A 24,187-nucleotide genomic window follows, 5' to 3' on the forward strand; every position below is an offset into this window, starting at 1 on the left:
GCAGAATAGAATATTTTAGCTGTACAAAATATTTTACTTTAACATTGCAAAATAAGGTGGATATAGTATAATATAATCGAAAGTTATAGAATATAATGGAATGTTATAAAGTAGAATTCAATAGAATATTGAAACTTTAATAGAATAGAATCTAGACAATTAAAGCAGAATAAAATAGAGTATTTACTAAATTTAATCAAACATGAATAGAATAGAAACTTTAATATAATAGACAAGCAGAATAGAATGGAAAAAAAGTTTTAATGAAATATAATCTTTAACAGAATAGAGTAGAATATAATGAAAGTTAGAATACAATGGGACAGAAACTTCAATATAACCTGTTATAATACAGCAAAATAATACAGATTTAATAGAATACAATCTTGAACAGAACAGGACAGAATAGAATAGAAACTTTAATAGAATATAATCTGGTAGAATAGAGCAAAAGGATAGAATAGAATATTAATAGAAATATTATCTTTAATATAGTAGAATATTTTATAATGTCATACAATAAATAGAATAGAAACTTTCATAGAATCTGGTAGAATAGATTAGAACAGAATAGAGTAGAATAGAATCTATTCTACTATAATTTTAGCTTAGCTATGACAAAGCAAGAGTGAGAGAGATGTGCAAGAAATGCTTCCTGAGAGAGGGGGAGAGAGAGAGAGAGAGAGCGCAGTAGTCTCCTCTTTTATGCAGCAGGGATCTGTCCAGCAGCACAGAGCAGTCAGAAACACCGCAGCAGACCACCGACTTCTCGCCACAACACACACCACACACTCACACACGCACAAACACACATACAACTAGAGGAAGAGAGAGACAGAGGCGTAACCAGGAGAAGCATCGTGAAGGAAAAGGAAAGCCACTCTTTTGTCTCCATGGACACTCAACTTCCTCCGAGCACTTCATAGTCCTTGTAGCGCAGCATCGGGCTCTTGCCATCCGCTTAATAATTCATCAGGTCGGTCTCTGAGCTTTGAGCCTGCAGCGCTCACCAACTTTTCCTTCTCTAACTTTCGTACAGCAGCAGTCGGCTGTTTCAGCAACTCTCCTTTTATACTTCAAACAGTTGGCACAGAGGCAGAGGAAAACAGGTTCAGGCACTTTGTGAGCGTCTTGTGTGTGTTTGTGTGAGTGAGAGTGTGTGGGGAGAGGGCAAAAGGTGTGTGTGTGTGTGTGTCATCTGGACGGAGGGCATCCTGGTCATCTCATTCTTGGACTTGGTACCCATTTGTTAAACTGCAGCTCTTGTGGGACTAAACGTGCGAGACTGTGACGTGAGAAGCACTCTGGAGTCCACAGAGAGGCTCATATGGGACGTACGCCTCGTCTGTGAGCACCTGGTGAAAGCAGCTCTGTGCTGTCTTTAGGCTGTTGTAGGGGCTGTCTGTGCACCCTCGGATTCTCTCTCATCATGGCTGGCTGTACCAGCCGCTGCAGACAGGGGGTGCTAAAGCTCATTCAGTCCCTTCGGAGGCTTGTCTCCGGAACCCTCAGTAAAGGTAAGACACCTGCATTAACATTAAGTTCAAAGAAAAAGGGAAATGAGCTTGTTTAAAAGCTTGAGTAGAGGTAAGTTGGGACAAGCGGTAATGTTTTTTATATTTAATATAAAGGTTTTATGTAATATTAGATTCAACACAATTTTTAAAAATTCTATTAAAGTATTTGTTTTTAATATTATATTTAATAAAGTTTTTTTTAAATTATATTCAATATCAAGATGTTATTTTTGATATTAATTTATTATATTCAGTATAAAGTTAATGTTATTTTATTAGAAAGCATTTATTATTTAATATTATTTTCAATATAATGTTTTTAATATTTTATTTATTGTAAAATGTTTTTAATATTATATTTAATGCAAAGTTTTTGATTTTAAGATTTTTACTTTTTTCTCTGTATAGTGTAGAGAAAAATATAGCTATTAAAAATGGTATTATTTATGGGGCATGAGCCATTTGGCATTATATTTTAAAACAACAGCAACTACAGAATTTTGTAATGTGTCCCAATTTACCTGTATTCATTTATAATGTATTGGTATGTTTTTTTTTATATTTCAAGCTTGTATAGTAGTGCCAAATAGATGAATATGCCAATGTTAGGATGGAGTTCCAGTGCCTCACTCTTTCATTCTTCACCTGGGTTCTTTCATCAGCACACTTTTCCACTTCCTTTTAGGTCCTATAAAAATCGTCTTTTGTAATCACTTTTTTTACTTTAAAGAACAGTCTGGCCGCATTGTTTGGCAGTGATATTCTTTTCTCTCTTTCATCTCCCTTATCTCTTCTTTTTTTTTTTTTTTTTTTTCGAGTATCATAGCACTGTGTCAGCAGAAAAGCACTGCATGGTTCGTCTCCATGCCGACGGTGCCTGTGGAGATGCTGGAACCAAGCAGTGGCTGTTTATCTGCTGTCACTGAGTGCGGAGAGCCGGAACCTGGCTGCGCACTGCATGATGAACCCCGCCATCTCTCGACTCCCTTATTATATCTTCCTCACTGATAGATACTCTTCCCATACACAGGGGGATAGGAAGTTAATTTAAAGAGGATATTGAGGATTTGAAGGGACGGTATAGAATCTAAACCACTCTCTCTAGACTACTATAGCAACACAGTGAGGCAATAAACACAAAGAGCGCTAAAGCTATAAAAGGAAGCTGTGACTTTGTACTTGTGTAAGCTGACTTTATCTTAGTGTTACTATCTTAGGCTGTGTGAATAAAATATAGAAGCAGAAAATAATCCTTCACCCCCAACGGAACTGCTAAATGTTCAGTTAGAGGCAAGGCAATACGATAACAAACAATAGTGTTGTCAAAAGTACCAACTTTGGTACCAAGTCAGTACTGACATTTTAAAAATGTGACGATACCTAATATATCCGCTGATAGACACCTGCTTTTAAATGCTCCCGTGTGTATCTGTGTAAGCGCTTAGCGAAGATGTCTATTTACAACATGTTTTTGAAGCGTTGATCATTGTAGCCAATCACAGACATATCTGTTGAGCATGTGAACACAATGGCCAATCAGAGAAGAATCCGCTTGGTCCCGACTTGGTACTGAAGTCAGTAGTTTTGACAACACTAATAAACAATATACTTATACTTTAGTAGAATAGAGAAGACTACAATAGAATATTTAACAAAGTATAACAGAATAACATTATAGAGTAGAATAAAATCTTTAATGAAATGGAATTTATAGCAAGAGTTCTATTCTTCTCTATAGAGTCTTTATTACAACAGATTAGAATAGTTTGATCTGGCTAATCAGCCTTCTTTTAGAGATGATAATTTGTGTGAATTTGTAATGAAAGCTCAGTGTGAGAAAGAGTCTGTATTCGTTCATCATGGTTATTCTAGTTATTCTAGAAATATTGTTGTCCACGTACACCCAGTCAGAAGCTGTTTCATTGTTACACTCGCAACCAAGAGTACGAGTGACAAGGTCAGTCAAGCACATGGCAAAGTGTATGTGTTCTGTTTAAGTGCAGTGTGTGTGTGTGTGTGTGTGTGTGTGTGTGTGTGTGTGTGTTATGGGTGACAACATGGCTATGCTGGTGTTACTGCAGTTTTACAGCTCCAATAGGATGAGCCTCTTGGGGGAAGAGAAAGAGCTTTTGACATTTTAAAAGAGTACAGGGTCGATCAATCCAGCAAACTTCCCTTGACATGCTGCAAATTTTCCATGTTCTCTGTAGAGGAAATGTAGCGCACATGAGAGTGTATGGTATATCCATAACAGTTACTGTGAACCCTTCTGATTGGCGGAATCAGTACTGATGCAAACTCGCTTAGAATTTTGCACCAGGTTGAATGTTTCTATGGCAAAGAGCTATAGAAAGAGAGACGACATTCCTATATAGACACATTATACTATATATACACATATATACACATGACACGTGCTGGCAAAATGAGTCGGAATGCGCACGGGCTAATTTCAAACTACATGCAAAACAAGTGAAAAATGTCAATTTTGGTCGAAATTGAGGTTTTCACAAAAATAGTTCATTAAGCCCTCATCTAGCGATCCCAATGCTCGAAATATCCATTAAACATCTAAAAGTATCTTTATTTGTTCATTTTCTATGAGGAGTACCTTTCCTTTGCTCGTGCTTAGCTCGTGCTATTGGTGCTTCCCTCGTTTTAAAGCGCAGCATTCCAACTTTGTGAATATTCATAGCGAATTCATAGCGAACTCATAACAAGTCTGAACCAATGACATGTGATTTTCAAACTCATGCTGATGTAAACAAAACGATCTTACTCGCACTGACTGACAGATCTGAAGCGCACACACAAAGACGCCTCAGACAGCTCGCTATCCCGATATACACATATACACAGAATTACAGTATTTCAAAAAATTTGTCTTTGCGAGTATTCACGCAAACATTATCTAGTATGTCTTAAAGGGTTAGGTCACCCAAAAATGAAAATTCTGTCATTTATTACTCACGTTCATGCCGTTCCAGACCCGTAAGACCTTCGTTAATCTTCGGAACGCAAATTAAGATATTTTTGTTTAAATCCGATGGCTCCGTGAGGCCTACATAGGGAGCAATGACATTTCCTCTCTCAAGATCCATAAAGGTACTAAAAACATATTTAAATCAGTTCATGTGAGTACAGTGGTTCAATATTAATATTATAAAGCGACAAGAATATTTTTGGTGCGCCAAAAAAACCAAAATAACGACTTACCTTTATGGATCTTGAGAGAGGAAATGTCATTGCTCCCTATGTAGGCCTCACGGAGCCATCGGATTTAAACAAAAATATCTTAATTTGTGTTCCGAAGATCAACGAAGGTCTTACGGGTGTAAAACGGCATGAGGGTGAGTAATTAATGACAGAATTTTCATTTTTGGGTGAACTAACCCTTTAAGTGAATGTTTGGTTAAGTGTTGGGGAAAAACATCTGATCAGTAACATCATATTTGATCCATTTGGTACAGCAGGTCTTAATATATAGGCTGTCTGTTTCATTAATGTTAATCATACAATTGTGAAATCATGGGAAAAAGTTTATTTTTTCCTATAGATATGGGCTTTTACTTGGTTTGTGCCAAATGTGGTGTATTACCGGGGGTAAAACATTTATAGATGTTTATAACATCTATAAATACATATTTCTTTAGGAAAAATATATAACATCTATAAATCTATAGCTCCTTTTTTGTTCCACAGAAGTCATACAGGTTTGGAAGAGGATGAATAAATAATGACATTTTGGGTGAACCTTTAGGGCCTGGATTATAGACACAATTCCACTGAATCTAAAGCTCAACCTCTCTCATTTTGTGTGCCTTTAATAGATTTTTATGAATTATATAGGCTACCATGTCTGAAGTGCTGATGCAATGTTCAGTCCAATTGCCTGAGGACTCTAAACCAGAACATTTTAGAACAGTGCAGAACAAGATGTACCACACACACTCACAAAGAGAGAAACAGAGAAGGAGATATGGAGATTAACTCAGTGATTTAGTGTCTCATTACAGTAAAGGGATAGTTCACCCAAAAAAGAAAATTCTGTCATTATTTACTCCCTCCAAATAGGGTTGTCACTGATACTTCAGTACCAAGTTGATACTTAAATTTAAAAAAAACTTAACGGTACCAACCTTTCTGCAGTACCGGTAATACCGAGTATCGGGTCATTCTAGTACCCACTGATAGGCACATGCTTTCAAGCACTCCCATCAGTGTTGCCAAGTCCGTGGTTTTCCTGCAAGAATTTAATTTTCAAACACTTAAATAGGTAAAATAGTTTCAATTGTTTTTGCTATTGATACTGAGAACCGGTATTGAGACTGGTATTGGTACCAACTACTGAAATTTTGGTGCCAGGACAACCCTAGTTCCAAACCTTTCTTTCTTCTGTTAAACACAAAAGGTGAATTTTTGAAGGGATCCTGCACTTTCATTATGATAAAAGTGAAAGGATCTGGATCTGTCAAGCTCCAAAATGAAAAAAAGCCCCATAAAAGTAGGCTGTCTTATCAAAAGATAACATGACTCACAGTTTATATTCCAAGTCTTCAAAACCATACAGTAACTTTGTGTGGGAAACTGACCATTATTTACTGATTATCATCCCCTCTGATATGCAGAGTGGAAAGTGCTACACATATCTAGAACTTACACTTACAAAACGAAAATACATGTTTGCAGCTTAGTTTCAATTCAAAACATTGAACTATTATTTCAAAAGATCATTACATTTTTTTCAAGATAATACCTCAAAAGAGCTTACCTATTTAAGATAGAATAAATAAAGATAGTCTAAATGACAGGTCATGTTAGTAAACGTAGAAATGATTGAGAGGTTTTTAATGAGCGCATGTAAATGATAATGTCTTTGAAATTGGATAAATAAGTTGCAGTGGGGAGTCAAGGTGCTTTATATGCACTGAACTAATTTAATATATTTCCTTTATTTTCCAAAAAAGTTTTTTTTCTTCTCCATCTGGTTTCAAACTCTTTAGTTGATACTAGTTTGTTACCATCTGTCTGACAGCTACAATGCCAATGCAATTTAACTCTCCCCCACACTCTTTCCCTCCTTCGCACATTTTCTCCTTCTCTTCTATTTCCTTCTCTGTCACTCGCTGAATTTCAATCTCTTTTCAGACTCCGGCATTTTCTCCACTGTTCTGTTTCGTTTTGGCTCAAGCAGCTGTGGAGGTGCCAAATGTTCCTCAGCATCATCTTATGTAAATGTAACATTAGATGTGAAACGTTCACATCTCAAATTTATTCAGGCCTGTTCACGTCCTCCTCCTCCACCTCGGCCTCCTGCTCCTGCTGAGCTGTTGATAGTGTACGTGTGTGTGTGTGTGTTTCTGAGGTTCATAATCACTTGCGGCAATAACACAGGCAATGCCAGCAGGACCCAACCTCTAACATATTTGCTTTTATCTAAAGAAGGAGAAAAGTAATTAAACAGAGAGAAAGAAACGGTGACATCCTAATGGCCTTTTCGTGACCTTTAAAAGAATATGTCTGAATTAGCATGTTTATATGTGTGTGGGAGAGTGAACTCAGGTCCTGTGTGCTTGCCCTGATCTGTGCATTAATGCTGTTCACACTAAGGATGATAACTATAATGAAAATTATAAATATACAGTTCTAACAACTGCTCTACATATAAATGAATAGCAGAGTCCACACTACAACTATAATGATGTCACAGAGAAATTATATTGTTGTAATCACTTTCAGAATGATTTTTTTTTTCTAGCTGATGAGCGTTAAAAACATTGACAGCCAAACAGAATCCATCTATTCTTGTAATAAACAGCATGATATCACCCACTGGTGTGAATGCTAATATAGTTACCATTATCTTTTTTGTAGTTATCATTCTTGGTGTGATCATTATAGTTATCATTCATTAGTCTATACCTGTGGACTGGGAAAAATAAGCCGTAGTCTGAACCATTTATAGGGTGAATTCAGGTTAAATGGGACACTTTTTCCCAGTCATCTCAGTAGTAAAAAGTGTCTAATTTAACCTGAATATATCAGGATGGCCATTCACTATTGTGTCTTTTGAATACTGTATCAGTTACTTTCTATCGTGGAACACAAAAGTAGATGTTTTGAATAATGCAGTTGCTTTTTTACATACAATGTAAGACAGTGACCAGTAGTCCACACAAATTGTGTGCCATTTTCAAAATATTCCTGAATCTTTGTGTTTCATCCCCAGCACAGCAGTCGCTCTCAAATCACATGCACACACTTGGGCACATTCAAATGCGCCCTGTGAAATATGAATAACCACAATGTGGATTTGTATTTCTGGTGCTTGTGTTTGTGCTTTTATGTACATATCAAAAAATAATAATAATAATAGTAATTGTGTTCTACAGAAAAAAATAATGTCTTAAAGGTTTGAAAATGACAAAGTTGAGTAAATTATTATAGAATTATTTTCATTATTATTCACTATTGGAAGTGTAGTCAATATGCAGATATAACAATACAAACATGATTTAATAGACAAATAGATGTTGAAAATGCTTTAAATATTATTTTTATATTTTGTCTTAATGCATAATATTAAAACCTATATTAATATCATCATATCAGCATATTGGCCTTACCCACATTATTCCACCCCAGAATGAAAATAATCCTGTCATAATTTATTCTTCATGCAGTTACAAATATGTAAGACAACTGCAGAATGCCCAAGAAAAAGCACCACAAATATAAATACACAATGTTATATTTCATAGGAAAATTACACACTGCAGCTTTAACATGTTTATGCACCTAAAAATATGCCTGTGTTAAAAAAAAAAAACAAAAAAAACAAAAACAAAAAAAAAGTCCGAAAATTTCGTATGCGTTTTTTCGTATTCGTGATCTTAAAAATTTGTCACGCACAGAGTCCTTGCACACTGAGTCTGATGTGTATTAATGAATCCGTTGCGAAAAAATTTGCAAAACAATACAAAATGGAGTCTTCAAGCTGGGAGAATGAATTAGTTGTCCTCTCTTCCTAAAAAGAGGAAATATTGGGCCCATCCAATCCCGAGATTGCGTAGAGAGAGAGAGGAAGGAGAGTTCCACCTCATCAAGGAGCTGCATGATTATCCCGAGCATTTCAAAGTTTTCTTCAGGATGTCAGTGGCTCAGTGTGATGCTTTGCTAGTGATACTGTCTTTATACTCTGTGTCTTTGTATTCCGCACTTTGTTTTCATACAGTGCTGCTGCTTTGTGATGTAGACGGCGTGGATCAACTTGTCAGATGGCATTCTGGATTTTGGCGTTTGCTTGTACGGTGGCTCTGAATTGTCAAAACGTCTCTCAAAATGCATGCCACAGATGCAAAAAACGCAGAAAATCGAACCTGATCAATTTTTTTTTTTGACGGACGAAAGTTTCGGAGTCAGTGTGCAAACGTGATTGACGAAACATGAGGTCGTATTTATTTTTTAACGTGCAAAAATTTCGGATGCGAATTTCAGACTCAGTGTGCAAAGACCTTAACTCTTTCCCTTGATCTCAGGAGAATAATTATAATTTATCATAGATTCTTGTACATTTTAATGCAAATTCTGTCTCACAATGAAGAACTGCAGTGTGTCAGAGTTTACGTAGCTTTCTGTCTTTCAACGTTCATGAAATGTTGTTTCATGTTTCATAAAACATATCTGAAAACCTGGTTTCATGCTTCTGACAACAGACTTTGTACAGGCAAACTGAGGTTTGTATGCATATGTAACCATGGTTACCCTGGCTGTTTAACAGAGGCACTTTAATTGACTTTTAATGGAGAGATAAGCTGGGACCAGGAGAGACCAGAGCGGAACAGCACTGCATGTGTATGAGAGCAAAGTCCACCTGACTGCAGCGTCCCGGAGGTGTGTTTGAGTCTGTGTGAGCTTGAGCAGAGAGAGGCAGCCGCACAGACACACACACAGATGCAGAGGCATTCAGCACTTTTCAAGGGTCACACACGCACATTGGCACACACTTGGACGCACTTTCAGAAACACCTGGATTGAACTATCTCTAGAGATAGCAGTCAGCTTTCTTCCTACCATACGTCCTCTCTCTTTTGCTGTCCTTTCTGTCCTTTTCTTTGCACACAAGAACAAACACACAAATAGAAACATTTAGCTATGAACACATCCCTTTTTTTTCCCCTTTCTTTTTCTTTCTTTCTTTCAAGAGCTAAGCATTGATTGCAGCTGGCCTCGTTGGGTCAGATTGGCTCTACCCAGCAAATATATATATATATATATATATATATATATATTAGAACTTTCTACTGCCAATAGATACACAGACACGCTGCTGTGAGCATGTAAGATATGCTGCTGCTGCACGAATAAACATAAATAAATACTACAGCAGATCTAGGCGTGGAGCTGGGGAAGGTGGAGGGTTTCAGCACGCTGCAGAACTAGCTTACAGCAAACACTGAACCAGACTATTAAATTGTTGAACAAGCAATCTCATTGGCTGCAGGTTCAAGAGAGGCCAATCAGTTTGTGCCATGTGTTAATGATGTGATTGCTTACAGACTGCATGTAAAGGACCTATCAGACTCTAGATATAGAAAGAAGGTTCACTCCTATTACTTGTGCATGGGAGAAACTGCAACATGCAATATGACGGAATATGCATCACCTTCTAAGTAAAAGAGCCAATTGCTGATTGGTAAAGTCATTGCGTCACTGCAGCTGACGTTAGAAGCTCCGTTCCTATAGAAACCTGAGACTTGCGCTTAGGACTGCACATGCACATGGTCATGTTTTTTTTTTTTTTTTTTTTTTAACTCTATTTGAGCATAAGAAAGAACATTTATTGGACAGCTTATGTCAAATTTTATTGCTGATTTGAAATTGTGAGTTTGGCAAGCAGTTTTTGAGATTTCAGGATTCCCCCATTTAAATGGATAGGACTTGGTCTTGGATGCCCGAAATAGCTGCCTGGAGGCGTTGCAATTATGGCCGCCGAGTGAACAGACTTTCCTTAAAAGGGACTTTGCTATCAGCTTACGCTATCTAAAGTTTCATGACTGAATTTTATATATATAAAATTACATAAAAATTATAAAAAATTACAAGGTTTTCAATTTATATTATTATTATTAATAATAATAATCATAAATTATTCTTATTGATGCTTCTCACAAATTCGGCAAAAATATGATGAATACCTTTATCTTGGTGAGCAGAATTTACAATAGCAATGTTTAGCACAGCACAGCAACCCAATATGCTTAAAGTTTGCAAGACATGAAAACACATTATTTCAAAAATTTGTAATGTTGCTTTTAGACCATAAACGACATCTGCAAAGTTACGACGCTCAAAGTTCAATGCAAAGGGAGATATTTTCTTTTAAAGAATTTGCTGTTTAAGGACTACAACAAATGGCTGGTAGGGACTACAACAAGCTTCTTCCTGGGTTAGTGACATCACTAACCCTAAAATTTACATAAACCCTGCCCCCGAGAACACGCAACAAAGGGGGTGAGGCCATGTTGAGCTGCTTTAGAGAAGAAGAGTAGTTGTGGTAGTAGAGTGATTTTGCCATGCCGTTATTTTACGCCTGACTGCTTCACAAATGAGGGTCAATTCAATGCTGGATTTGCACAAAAGATTAACATGACGGCACATGCTAGTCAATAAGTTGAATCAACTCCACAGCAACTACATAAATTTATCGACTAACCATTCAGAAACGTCCAGTTGCATTCTAAAAGTTGTAACTTCTTCCTGAGTCTCTCGATCAATGTCCGACTTCAGTTTGAACAGTGTAAGGCTGAACACCGTTACTGACAATCGTCATTTTGGCTGCGTGAGATTCTCCAGCTTTGTTGTTGTTGAGCAACCGAAGCGTGAGCTGTTAAAGCTCCGCCTCTTCTGGAAAGCGTCCGGGAGCAGCAGCTCATTTGCATTTAAAGGGACACACAAAAACGGCATGTTTATGCTCACACCCAATTGGGGCAAATTTGACAAGCTATAATAAATGATCTGTGGGGTATTTTGAGCTGAAACTTCACAGACGCGTTCTGGGGACACCAGAGACTTATATTACATCTTGTAAAAGGGGCATTAAAGGTCTCCTTTAAAGACTGAAGTAATGGCAGCTGAAAATTCCCTGAGGATATCACCAAAAGGACAAGTTAGCTACCATTCAGGGACATTTAAAAAAAAAAAATTACAAACACACACAAAAATCAATCCTTTACTAAAGTAAGAATATGTTCATATGAGACTCAGTAGTCTCACAACAATGTCTCACAGTGTATTCACATTGACTAAAGACTAAGAAACAGCTGTTAAAATGTTGCCTGTCCAGATGTACTGCTACAGAGGCCAGATGTTAAACTCACTGGAGTGAAGACAGAGACTCTGTCTGGTTGGCAGCAGTTCTTTCTCTCCCCTGCAGAGTGAACATAAACGTCTACTATGATGCTCTAAGTTAGGGTATCTTACGTTATCTCTCTCTGTCTTGCCCTCACTCTCTCTCTCTCTCTAACAACAGATCGAAGCTGACAGTGCACGTCTCCACCTTTAATTTTTAAATCACTCGTCCCGTTTTACGTAATCTACTTCCTCCTGCAGTTTATTTTTATCCCCAGCATCTCTATCCATCTCTCGCACTCTTCCTCTCCATCTCTTATCTCCTTTACCCATCATTCCTCCATTTTCATAACACTTCCCCCATTCTCTCTCTCTTTCCCTCTTTCTCTGCTGTTTGTTTCCCCATCCATCATGTCCTTCTCTCTTGTCTTATGCGCGCTGACCCAGAGCATGAGGCCTTGCATCTTACTAAGACAATCATGGTTGGCTTAGATCTGCTCGCTGAGAGTTTACGAGCTACTGAAACAAACATTACCAATCATTTAGTTATGAGATCAGTGCATTATATCAGAACGGCAGCAGAATAAGTGCCGTTCACGCTGACAGCGATTTTGTCCCTGCTAGGCACTGTACTATCGTTAGTAAGCTTTCAAGCAATACCTCAGGAGTGACAGAGCATGTGCTTTGGTAAAAGTGGATCCCCAATTTGCAGTTTGTTTGCAACAAGTAGCTTACAATCAATGTTAATAACTTTAAACCAATAGACTGACATTATTATCATTATTGCCAAGTTACATTTAAAATTAATGACTTTACTCTGGTAGCTTTGTCGCTTCATATCACTGTCAATGTGAATGTCCTTTACCTGGGACTTTGTATGTGGGGGAACGCTAAAAGTTGCATATCCATGTATATCAGATTTTGTTTTTTTTACATTTTATTTTGTGATTTCCCTGAAATTGAGGAGAAGTGTGCATTAGAGAAGCGTGGGCAACTCTTTACTGCTCTAGGCGGATATATGACCTCTAACAGGGTCTGCCACCGACTAGAGGGAAGCATAATGCTGAGTATAATGAACTTTAAAGGTTTTTTGGAGGAGGTACACTCCTTAAATGGACACAGAATGTGCTGGACCAAACAAAACTGGCGCATACAGGACGTGAAATGAATATGGCATCTATGATACTGCATCAAAACAATTCTGTGCATCAGTGATTATAGGCACATTTTTATTTTCAGCAAAGCTCATTTGAAATTTTATATATATATCATCTGCGTTAAGGGTGTGCAGATTGTTTCCATGGAGATAAATGTGGCATGTGGTATTTTTAGGCAGAAAGATATTGATGTTCTTCCTCCATATATGTGATTTAATCTTTTTTTTAAAGTTATTTTATAAGTAGCCCATATTTTACAAACTCATCTTCACTAAAAGTATAGTTATGCAGTTATGTTCACACAAAATTCTATAAATTACAATAAAGAGCTTCTTATAGATCAAAACTGTAGACAATAGAGATATCTGTTACAACTCAAACATGCAGTGAATGTAAAGAAGCTCTTGGGTCACGTAACAAGAGCATGGCTCTCATTGTACTGGACAGAGAGGAATTTAGTTATCAAGATTAGTTGACTTACTTTATATCAAGATGTACAGCTGTGGTTAAAAGTTGCTTACAGCAGCACAGCATCACTGCCTGACATCACAGAGGTTAGATGGGAGATTATCTGTAAAATGCTGCCCCCTTCTGGTTCATGGAAGAACTATGCACACTTGTTAAAGTAACCATAAAATCAAGATTGATAATTCAAATTTTTTATGGAATGTTGCACTATTTATTATAAATGATTTATCAGTGCCTGTCTTTATTTTAATCATCAATATTAGAATTACCCAGGGTTAACTATTTTAAATGTGAAATGCACTTTTGTTTAAAGTGGGTCATTCTAAAACCCAGTTAACAGAATCCTGGGCTGTCTTCCTTCATATTTCACACTGCTAATAAGTTAACAATTAAACCTGGGTATTCATAAATATTTGCTGTGTCATTGCCAATGATTGGACGAATGTAGCACGCGACCTTTAGAGCACGATAACCTGGGGTTAAGTGCCATGAGAAAAGCCCTATCTTGAACTAGCCTATGACCAGTCACTTCATTGTGTTTTTGAGTTACACATTAACTATACAATATTTTTTGTTCTAAATTAACAAACTGTAAATAATGACTGAGTACATCCATCTTCCAAGACATGTTTTTGCCTTACCCCCTAAAAAGTAAGCCTTTAATAATTATTTATATTTTAGAGCTGTCAGGACAAGGGTTGGTTTTCGCAGGAAACTTTATACTTCCATCATTCATCCATGTTTACATCATATCCGTAAATAAAGGCTACAAATATGCAGTGGAATGTGTCCTAATAGCTTGAAGCCAAACAAATGTAGGCCTACCTGGAACTAACAAGTTTCCCAGCCAAAAATGTAAGCAATAATGTCCATAAAACACAAATCAACACTGGCTCTCAATATTGGAGTTTAAAAATAAATTGTTTGCATACGATCACACTTTCTGTGCATTGGCAAAGTTCACAAAACAATGTTTATGCATAAAGCCATCAAATTCCCCAGCGCGAAATAGAAGAGCAGAAGCACAACTCACCTAATAACCAAAACAATGTTCCTCCCCAAGTAGCCTAACTTGTAGTTATATGGTTCAACCTCTAGAGGACCAAAAGTGAGCCTATATAGCAGGGGTACTCAATAGGCGGACTCCGGTCCGTTTCCGGACCCAGACACGGTTAAATCTGGACCGACGCCAAAACCAACATGCTATTTTAATCATAATCCAAATGAGTTTTCAGTGCAGTGCACAATTTTGATTCCGCGCTATATATCTTTGAGGCTTCTACTCGGTTTGGCTGCTTCATCTATGTCCGATCACATCAGCTGCAACCGCATCGCTATAACAACGTCACTCACTCAAGTCAGTCAGATGTATCCACCGGTCACGTGCTCTGGACCAGGCAGATAAACAGGCAGTCTCATCGTTTGCGAGCAGTGGAAATATCGGTAACCGTTCTTTTTTTTTGCTGTCTAAAAGTGAAAATGGCGTGCTCAAAGCTGTCTGTTGATAAGAAAAGAAAAGTTGATTTTGAAAACCGCGAGTTTAAAAGTGAGTGGACAGAAAAATATGCGTTCGTGCTCCCCGTGGGAAGCACAAAACCAATGTGTTTAATCTGCAACGACACGGTAGCAATCATCAAAAGTGGTAATGTGAAGCGCCATTACGAAACCAAGCATGCACATTTTGAACAAAATTTCCCTCAGAACACAGAGTTGAGGACCACAAAAATAAAACAGCTGAAATCAGCCTATGCAGCTACAAGCAGTGTAATAGTTAGATCAGCCACACAACAAGAGCGGGCAACAGAAGCCTCACTAAGAGTAGCATGGGTCCTGGGAAAACACAAGAAACCCTTCTCTGATGCTGAAATAGTCAAGGAGTGTATGAGTGAAGTGGTGACTGCTCTGTTTGAAGGGACTCAAAAGGATGAAATAATCAAGAAAATAAGCCAAATACCCTGTTCTGATTCCACTGCGGCAAGACGAACTGAAATACTTGCTAATGATTTGCTTGAACAACTTAGCTCTGCTATAAAAAAAGCCAAATTCATTTCATTGGCTGTGGATGAATCCACAGACAACACAGACGATGCACAACTCATGGTCTTTGTCAGATTTTTTGATGAAGAAAAGGGAGAATTTCATGAAGATGTTTTGGGTGTCACAAACCTCCATGGACACACAAGGGGGGACGATATTTATGAAGCAGTGACACAGATGCTTAGAGACAGAGAGATAGACCTGAAGCATGTTGTTTCCATTGCTACTGATGGAGCGCCAAGTATGATTGGGAGAGAGAGGGGATTAGTGGCACGCTTGAGAGCTCACCACCCTGACCTCATGGCATACCACTGCATAATTCACCAGATGGTTTTGTGTGCCAGCCTTGGAGAAAGGTACATGGAAATCATGACAACAGTCATGAAACTTGTCAACTATCTGAGAGCATCCTCTGCTCTGCAACATCGTTTGTTGCGCTCATTTCTAATAGAGGTGAATGCAACATTTGATGATTTGCTCCTTCACAACCACGTCCGGTGGCTTAGTAAAGGCAAGGTACTGGAGCGGTTTTGGGCACTGCGGAAAGAGCTGGAGACATTTCTATTGGATCAGAAGAGTGCAAAAGCCAAACCGTTTGTGGATTTCATGAAGAATGAAGAGGAAATGGAAATTGTTGCTTTTCTAACTGACATTACTTCCCATCTCAATGACCTTAATATGAAGCTCCAGGGCAAAAACAGCACAGTGTGTGGCCTCATGTCAGCTATCCGTGCTTTTCAGAGGAAGCTGGAGGTTTTCAAATGTGACTTACAGCAGGACCTGCTTCACTTCCCAAGACTTTTGGATCAGACTGCAGGAAAACATCACCATCACAATTATGCTGAATTCCTGGACAAGCTGATCAAACATTTCCAAAGTCGCTTTGAAGATTTCCCTCTGGGAAAACAAGTCTTGCTGTGCATTGAAAATCCATTTCTTGTCAAAAATATTGCAGAATTCTCAACTGAAGCCACGAAAGTCTTCCAATGGGCCAGTGCTGCTTCTCTGCAAACAGAGCTAATTGAGCTCCAAGAAAACCTAGCACTGCAGGAATCTCACTGTGACCCTGTCACCTTCTGGACGAAGATGGTCACTGCAGCAGGTGTTCCTCTCCTGCAGAAGATGGCCCTTCAAATTCTCACAATGTTTCCCTCAACATACTGCTGTGAATCTGCCTTTTCAACCATGAACATGGTGAAAAACGCATACCGCAGCACACTCACCAATGAACACTTACATCAGTGCCTCCGCCTGGCCCTCACACCTTTTATGCCCAAGTTTAAACAACTGGTGGCACAAAGAAGGTGTCACCTTTCACACTAAAAGGCCTACCATGTCGTTTTTTTGTGTATAGTTCGAAAGTTCTGGGGATTGCCTCTGTTTTTTTTGTTGGAGTTCTCTATTTGGAATTTGACCATCACTTTTCTGGACCTCGGACTGAATGGAAATTTGGTAAGTGGACCTTTCAAGTTTATATTTGAGTACCCCTGCTATATAGTGTAGCATTAACCATTAATGTCCGACAGCTTTTCTTTGGTCCCATCAGTAACCACAAGAGGGCAGTATATATCCAACATAAAAGCACTGGAAGAAAAATCCCTGTACTGAGATGATTTAATGCCTCTGTAAGCATTCTGAGGGTGGCTGGTAAAATTAGATATGACAAAAGGAAAATACATCTGCAGCCAACAGGCTCAAAAAAATTGCCTACAAGGCAAAAACATGTGTAACAGTTATTCATAAAGAAGCTGACAAGTTAGAAACCTATAAAACACATTTTAGGAACTGCACAACTGAATATTCAAGTCTGTAAGTTTATTTTCCATGGCATAAACAGCATGCCATGTAGGCTATTTGTAGCATTTGTAATCTTAATCGTATCACACTTGCAAATCATACTGCAGTCCTTCCGCGTTCACGAGGGACTGTGTTTACATACAGTCGACAGCAGGCCTGGAGCAGAAGCTGACTGTGAACTGTGGGTATATGAGGGGGCACGAGCTGATGATCTACCCCAGGCAGTAACTCACATACTGTGAGCTGCAGCTGCCGCTGTCGAGCAACTGATACATTAGCTTTGAAAATACCATATAATGAGCTAAGTAACCTCAGTTTAACAATATTAAGCTGGTATGGTGCATTTTTTCTTTCTTTCTTTCTTATTAGTATTACAATGCAGAGTATAGCACATACCCAGTGGAAGATTTGACTGCAACGAAATGGTTGCTCTTTCAAAGCTTGTTTCGTTTAAGTATCGATTTTGGCTCAGATGTTTCATCTAATCCTTAGCAGGAATACAAATAGAAACACATGAGACAATTCACAAACAGAAAGAGTATAGTGCTATAATGTGGGTAAGGTAATGTGAATAGCATTGGTTTTCTGATAAATTCATAATGAGTTCATATTGAGGTCTCTGCATTTTGATTGACTTGTAGTGAGTCACAACATTGTGACATTGTTGAGATCTCGACATGCTAAATTACTTTTTCACAGAAGAAATTTTTCATATTTTATGTTGAAAAATTGCAATTTTATTTACTATTTACTACATAACTTTACTAAATTATTGTTGTTGCTGTTGTTTGTTGTTGTTGTTTACTCTTTCCATCTTTATGAAAAAAGAGATTACATCACTTTAATCACTCTTTCATATACACCATACAATTCAAAAGTTTGTATACTCCTTAATAAATGTGGACACAATTAGTCCAAACTGACTGAAGGCCTGTCCCCACCAACATGAATGTTTGGCACAAAAATACAGTCCAATTTTCGCATGTAATTTGTTGTCTGTTCTGACTGACACGATTGCATGTGACTTGTGATTTTTTTTTTTTTTTATACACAGAGTGTTCTAATCTCTTTTCCACTAGGCAGAAAACTGATCAAACTGACAAGCAGAAGACAAATTGTATGCGAAAATAGGACCGATGTTTTGTGCCAAACATTTGTGTTGATCTGAACAAGAAAAGGTTCTATAGAACTCACATTGCTGCACATTGCAAGCACATTGCTGAGAAATCTTTCAGCTCTTGACAGAACAAGAGTTTACTTAAAAGAAAAGAACCTCATCCTTTCTTTCCCATCAACATTTCCTTCTATTTCCTTTGTCTTTTATCTGGCTTCACATTCACTATTTCATTATGATTTTTAACTTTAGTTAGTGTGTAATGTTGCTGTTAGAGTATAAACAACATCTGCAAAGATACAACGCTCAAAGTTCAATTCAAAGGGAGATATTTTCTTTTAAAGAATTCTGTTTAAGGACTACAGCAAATGGCTGGTAGGGACAACAATGAGCTTCTTCCCGGGTTAGTGACATCACTAACCCTAAAATTTACATAAAACCTGCTCCCGAGAACACGCAGCAAAGGGGGTGAGGCCATGTTGAGCTGCTTTAGAGAAGAAGTAGTGTTGTTGTAGTAGAGCCGTTATTTTACGCTGGACTGCTTCACAAACGAGGGTCAATCCAATGCTGGATTTGCACAAAAGATTAACATGACGGCACATGCTAGTCGATGAGTTGAATCAACTCCACAGCATAACATAAATTATCGACTAACGGTTCAGAAACGTCCAGATGCATTCTATAAGTTGTAACTTAAGTCTCTCCATCAGTGTCCGACTCAGGTTTGAAGAGTGTAAGGCTGAACACCATTGCTGACGATCGTCATTTTGGCAGCGTAAGATTCTCCAGCTTTGTTGTTGTTGAGCAACCAAAGTGTGAGCTGTTAAAGGTCCGCCCTCTTCTGTAAAGTGGGCAGGGAGCAGCAGCTCATTTGCATTTAAAGGGACACACACAAAGATGGTGTGTTTTTACTCACACCTAAATAGGGGCAAATTTGACAAGCTATAAAATATGATCTGTGGGGTATTTTGAGCTGAGACTTCACAGACACATTCTGGGAACACCATGAGGCTTACATTACATCTTGTAAAAGGGGCATTACAGGTCCCCTTTAAGACATTTCTCCTTAAATAGAATCTTTTTGGCATAAATGTTTCTTTAAAATTGAGTCAAAAACCCTAAAGGATATTAAACCCCTTTTAACCTTTTTTTTTTTTTTTTCTAGGAATGTATATAATTTTAGCATACTAGGGTTAATATGTCCATTCTCATTAATCTTTCATCAAAATGTATTAACTGGCTCTGCCTCTGAAACATGTTTTTTTTTTTTTCCTCTCTTTTTTTTCCAGCTGCTGTCATTATGGAAGTAAAATAAGTTGTTAGCACTGTTTCATGCTGACTTAAAGAAAAAGTTTAAATTTGTTTCCATTTAATCTCACTGCTGTCTAAGAGAAACAGTTGTGAAAAATTAAAGAGATCTCCTTTGTGATTTCTCTTTCCTAGCAAAACAGTATCTGATATTGAACTGAGAACACACAGATCAATCCTGTGTCCTAACCTCACCTGCCCCAGATCCTCCACTGCACCAGCAGTTTCCTCTGACAGAAGCAGAGATGAGCAGGGAGGGTGGAAATGGGGATGATTGGGTAGAAGATTAAGGAGAAGAAGAAGAAAGGGATGGGCAGATGAAAGGACACAGAATGATGTGCAAGCACATTGCTGAGAAATCTTTCAGCTCTTGACAGAACAAGAGTTTACTTAAAAGAAAAGAACCTCATCCTTTCTTTCCCATCAACATTTCCTTCTATTTCCTTTGTCTTTTATCTGGCTTCACATTCATTCACTTCTGTCACACATTTCCCCCCTCACGCAGAGAGGAATGACAGAGGAGAAGAGAGATTTGTGAAAAGATCAAGGGTGCAAAGCCTCGTCCTCACAATTCCTCGTCATCCTCACTTCATCCCTGTTCTTTCTATCCTCATCTAAGCCTTTTTTCTGTTTTCGATCCCCCTCCTGAACACATGCTTTAGTCCTGCTTTGTGTTTATCCTGCGCTTTTTTTTTTTTTTCTCTCCAGCTCAAGGATTTGATGCTCTTAAAGCTCTCTTTTTAATAGCCCAAATGCTTGTATTTTAATTGCAGGGTGTAATTGAATCCCTAGTTTTTTTCCTCTGCGTGTGAACGAGTCAATATGGAGCACTGAACTAAAAGATGTCAATGTTTAAGTGGCCCAGATAGATAAGAGTCTAGTCCAGCATGTTCTAGAGAGCGAGCGAGAGCATTTCGGTTAAAGTGATTATTTTAATCCTCACACTGTGATACTCTAACCACTGATAAAACCATGTATCTGAGTGAGAAATCCAGTGGTGCAAATCAAATTTATATTTTCAAAATCCACTAGAAATGGAAAATTATTTTAATCAAAATCAAAATATATAGACAGATATATCAAACGATGATAATAAATAATATTAAGGTTTTTGTCAAGCCAAGCCAAGCCAATGTTTGATGTTGAATTCGTTTAAATAAACTGCACTTGGGTTCTCTACAACTTGGAATAAGAGTCTTATCTAGCGAAACGATCTATCCTTTTGTAAAAAAAAAAAAATTATTAAACATGTATATACTTTTTAAACACAAATGCTCATCTTGCACTGCTCTGCGATGCGCCACACATTACGTAATCACGTTGGAAAGGTTGCGCTAGATGTTGGCGGAAGTACCGACCCAGTGTTTACAAAGTGAACACCCTTTACAAAAAAAGGAAAAACAATGATGTCGGATGATTTTGAAGTTGGAATAGAAAATTAGATGGAGTTTTCCACCCTACCGCAGTACTTCTGCCTATGTAACGCATGACCTTTCCAACTTGATTAAGTAATGCGCATCGCAGAGCTAGTGCAAGACGAGCATTTGTGGTTAAAAAGTATATACATTTTTAAAATTGGTCTTTTTTTTTTTTTTTTTGACCGATTGTTTCGCTAGATAAGATCGTGTAGAGCCCTTTGAAGCTGCATTGAAACTGCAATTTGAACCTTCAAACCATTGATCCCCATTGAAGTCCACTATATGGATAAAAATCCTAGAATGTTTTCCTCAAAAACCTTCATTTCTTTTCAACTGAAGAAAGAAAGACATGAACATCTTGTATGACATGGGGGTGAGTAAATTTTCAGGAAATTAATTCTGAAGTGAACTAATCCTTTAAAATAGAAAACTGTTATTTTAAATTGTTATATTATTTGACAATATTACTGTTTTACTGTATTTTTGATTAATTAAATGCAGCCTAGGTGAGCATTATGGACTTCTTTCAAAAACATTAAAAATCTTACCGACACCAAACATTTGATTGATATTGTACTGTCTATCCAACCATTACATCATCTTAATAGAAGTGCTGTACTATAAGTCACACTAAATGTAAAATATGTGTCTTAAAGAGCTGTAGTAGTCTTACATACCAAACCACCAACATTTTAACATGCATGAATAGTATTTCATTTCTAATTTTTACCTATTACAAATGTCATGGGGGGAAAAGTACTTTTTTCAATGGTAAAATACTTTTTTTTTTTTTTGTTAAATTATCTTAAGATGCAGCTTAATATACTTTAAGTCAACTATAAATAAGCTATTTGTAGGCTGATCTCCCCAAAAAGTGTGAACACTGTAGCTTTATGGGATTATCAAAATAAGCTCTTTGTTTGAGCATCCCGACCAGCCCGACAACAGCAGCACTGGCTCAACCAATGGTCTGAATTTGGGGCAGGGCAATATGTTTGACCGACCAATAGAAGACAGGGAATGTTTAGGTCGGAAACCTGTTTGGAAAACAGTCGTTATTTTTACAATTTTGTTTGATGATGCTGGTGCCACAGAAATTACACACTTCACTTTTAAAATCTTTGACTGAAGAGAATCATCTTTTCATACCTGCTGGACAGATTATTAGATATTAGAGATATCTGCACCCACGGGTCTGTTCTTACACACTGCTGAATGGACCTATTAACTACTCAGTTTTATCACTCCCTCATTCTTCACTAGTGTTCCTATATGAACCACTCACCATCTCTCATCCTCTCCTCATCCCCCTCCTCTCTCTCAGCCCCATAAAAGCTCAGGAAATGATGAGCAGCCTTCAGAGTCCACATGATAGACAGACAGAACGCGGAGGAAAGTCAGAGACAGCGAGAGCTAGTAACCAACAACTCTGAGAGCAAAAGAGATCAGGAGATAAAATACAAAAACAGGGAATAGTGATTTTTTTCAAACCAAGATCTGAAGTGAGGAAAGTGAAAAAGTGAAGAACTCTGATGAAGATGGGTGTAGTACTGGGGACCTTTTCTATGCACACCAAACAGGTCACCTACAGGACAGGTAGGATCTAATTTTACACATTAAGCAACTAGAAATACTTTCATTAATGAGTTATTGGTTTGTGAGAAAGAAGGACAGGTAGATGAGAAAAATTAGAAGATATTAGTTTCGGTGTCATTTTGATGATTTTTAATTGAGTGTATGCTTTTTTATTATTTTTTACATGTATCAATCTTGTTCTACTTAGTGTGAAACTTGAATGTCTGCATGTGTGTTTCTAACCTAGATAATTTTTGGAGAACAAAACTGCAACAGAATGCCCCTTGAAGTTGGATAAAACAGAAAAACTATTGGGGCTGTGTTAAAAAGGAAAAATGGTTCATAAAGAGACTAAATAATTTTTTATACACTTCCACAAGTGCCAGAATTTATATCTCAAAGGGCCAGCAAACAGCAATTTTAATTAGCCGAATTTAGTTTTGAGAAAGTCAAAGAATAGTTCGCATGTGTTGTCAATTGAATGTTTTGGCATATGCTGGCAAGGGCTCCATACAAGGCATTATGGGTTATGAAACTATTACATGGCCATTTATTCCAAAATTATTACCTCCTATAACGCTCGAAGCTGAGAGGATGGAGGAGGCGATTTGAAGGTTTTTGAAAAGCAGAGCGATCAGGCTGCAAGTATGTGATAAGAAAATGCATAAAAAGCGGAAAAAGTGAAGGCGGTTTGTTAGTGATTATTTATGCCTTGAAGGTTAATTAACCTACACTGTATGCAAATTTACCATTTCCGATTCTCCACGGCTTTAATGCGCTGCAGAAAATGCTAAAACAATACTGAAACAAATCAACACAACATCAATACTGCTGCACTCACATGTGTGAGCATGTGTTTATACTCACTTATAAGAGCAATAGAGAGAGCCACACTTCATATACACAAACACACACGTATACACACACCGGAGACCTGAAGAAAGACTATGGAGCCAAGAGGATTATGAGTTCTGGGCAGAAAGACAGAAATCTTGTTTGAAGTCTTCACTAAAATCCCTAGGAGTTATAGGAGCTGCCTGTGAGTTTCTAACTAGAGACACAAACTGTGTGTCAGCTTTGGCACTCAGCCCTGACGGACTATAACTTCTGCTGGATTTCTGAACGGCGCTGCTTCAGGTTCATGTGTTGGGGATAAAAACTGTGAGGATGATAACTAGGAGATTTCAGTTTCAACTTTAAATAGTGTTAGTTTGTAGGAATGGCCTATAAAGCACCGCAGCTGTACTGTGTTTATATGTTTGTATTTGTGTTAAACCCGTAGGTTTAACTCACTTAGGAATAGTTATACATGGCGGACTTTCTTTTATGATACATTTCAAACAGCCCAGTAATGTGAGTGACTAATAAGATGTCTAATCCATGTTGAAACTTTATTAAAGGCACACCCAATTCTTAACATACAAGACATGATAATGGTAACAATGA

General features: G+C 37.7%; 1 protein-coding gene across 2 annotated transcripts in view; it reads left to right on the top strand.

Annotated features, from left to right (window-relative positions):
* Nucleotides 1–424: 424 nt before the first annotated feature.
* The window catches only part of kcnip1b (Kv channel interacting protein 1 b), a 42,124-nt gene continuing 18,361 nt past the window's right edge, over nt 425–24,187 (top strand). The window contains exon 1 of one of the 2 annotated variants that reach the window (XM_051909364.1): nt 425–1,517. In XM_051909364.1, coding sequence (XP_051765324.1) covers nt 1,430–1,517 — 88 coding nt within the window. In that variant the 5' untranslated portion in view covers nt 425–1,429. Of the gene's footprint in view, nt 1,518–22,527; nt 22,763–24,187 lie in introns of those variants that run through there. The other variant, XM_051909365.1, reaches the window with a different exon arrangement.

This window comes from Ctenopharyngodon idella, chromosome 10, assembly GCF_019924925.1.
Source record: "Ctenopharyngodon idella isolate HZGC_01 chromosome 10, HZGC01, whole genome shotgun sequence".
Taxonomy (NCBI): Eukaryota; Metazoa; Chordata; class Actinopteri; order Cypriniformes; family Xenocyprididae; genus Ctenopharyngodon; species Ctenopharyngodon idella.